The sequence below is a fragment of the Corvus brachyrhynchos genome, unplaced genomic scaffold (assembly GCF_000691975.1).
Source record: "Corvus brachyrhynchos isolate BGI_N302 unplaced genomic scaffold, ASM69197v1 scaffold891, whole genome shotgun sequence".
NCBI lineage: Eukaryota > Metazoa > Chordata > Aves > Passeriformes > Corvidae > Corvus > Corvus brachyrhynchos.
Window position 1 is genome coordinate 6371 of NW_008235996.1, and position 485 is coordinate 6855.

Here is a 485-nt window from a genome sequence, read left to right on the forward strand (position 1 = left end):
CCGGGAATCCCCGCCGCCGGCCATGCCCACCGGGGAGTGCATGGAGGGCACGGATGGCGAGAAGGGATTGCCGGCAGCTCGGGATCTGGGAAGCAATCCCGGGCTGCCGCGGTGCCGGGGGGACAGGAATTGCGGCGCCGGAATTCCGGGACTGTTCATGGGCGAGCTGTTGAGGGATAAAGGGTGGGAAGTGCCGGGGGCTTGGCCCTGGCTTAAGGCAACGTTGGATCCCAGCTGATTCCCGGGAGAGCATCCGAAACTGGGCTGGCTGGTGCTGGGATTGCTGGGATGGGGCGTGGCCATCACGGAGCCGTTGGAAGGAGGGAGGGAAGGAGGCAGCGCCATTCCCTGGCCTGGAGAAACGCTGGGATTCAGCGACGGGCTGACCCTGGGAAGGGCCATGCCGGCCGTGGGGTTGTCCTGGGGGGAGAGAATTCCGTGATCCCTGCGGGAAGGGTGGGGGGGGGGGAAAACAACAGAAAGCC

At 66.4% G+C, this 485-nt stretch overlaps 1 protein-coding gene across 1 annotated transcript in view; it reads right to left on the reverse strand.

Annotated features, from left to right (window-relative positions):
• Positions 1–485, reverse strand: part of LOC103614018 (nuclear receptor coactivator 1-like) — a gene marked incomplete at both ends in the record, with an annotated part of 13645 nt that overhangs the window by 821 nt on the left and 12339 nt on the right. Inside the window, one exon of the mRNA XM_017730884.1 lies at positions 5–445. Coding sequence (XP_017586373.1) covers positions 5–445 — 441 coding nt within the window. The remainder of the gene's footprint in view (positions 1–4; positions 446–485) is intronic.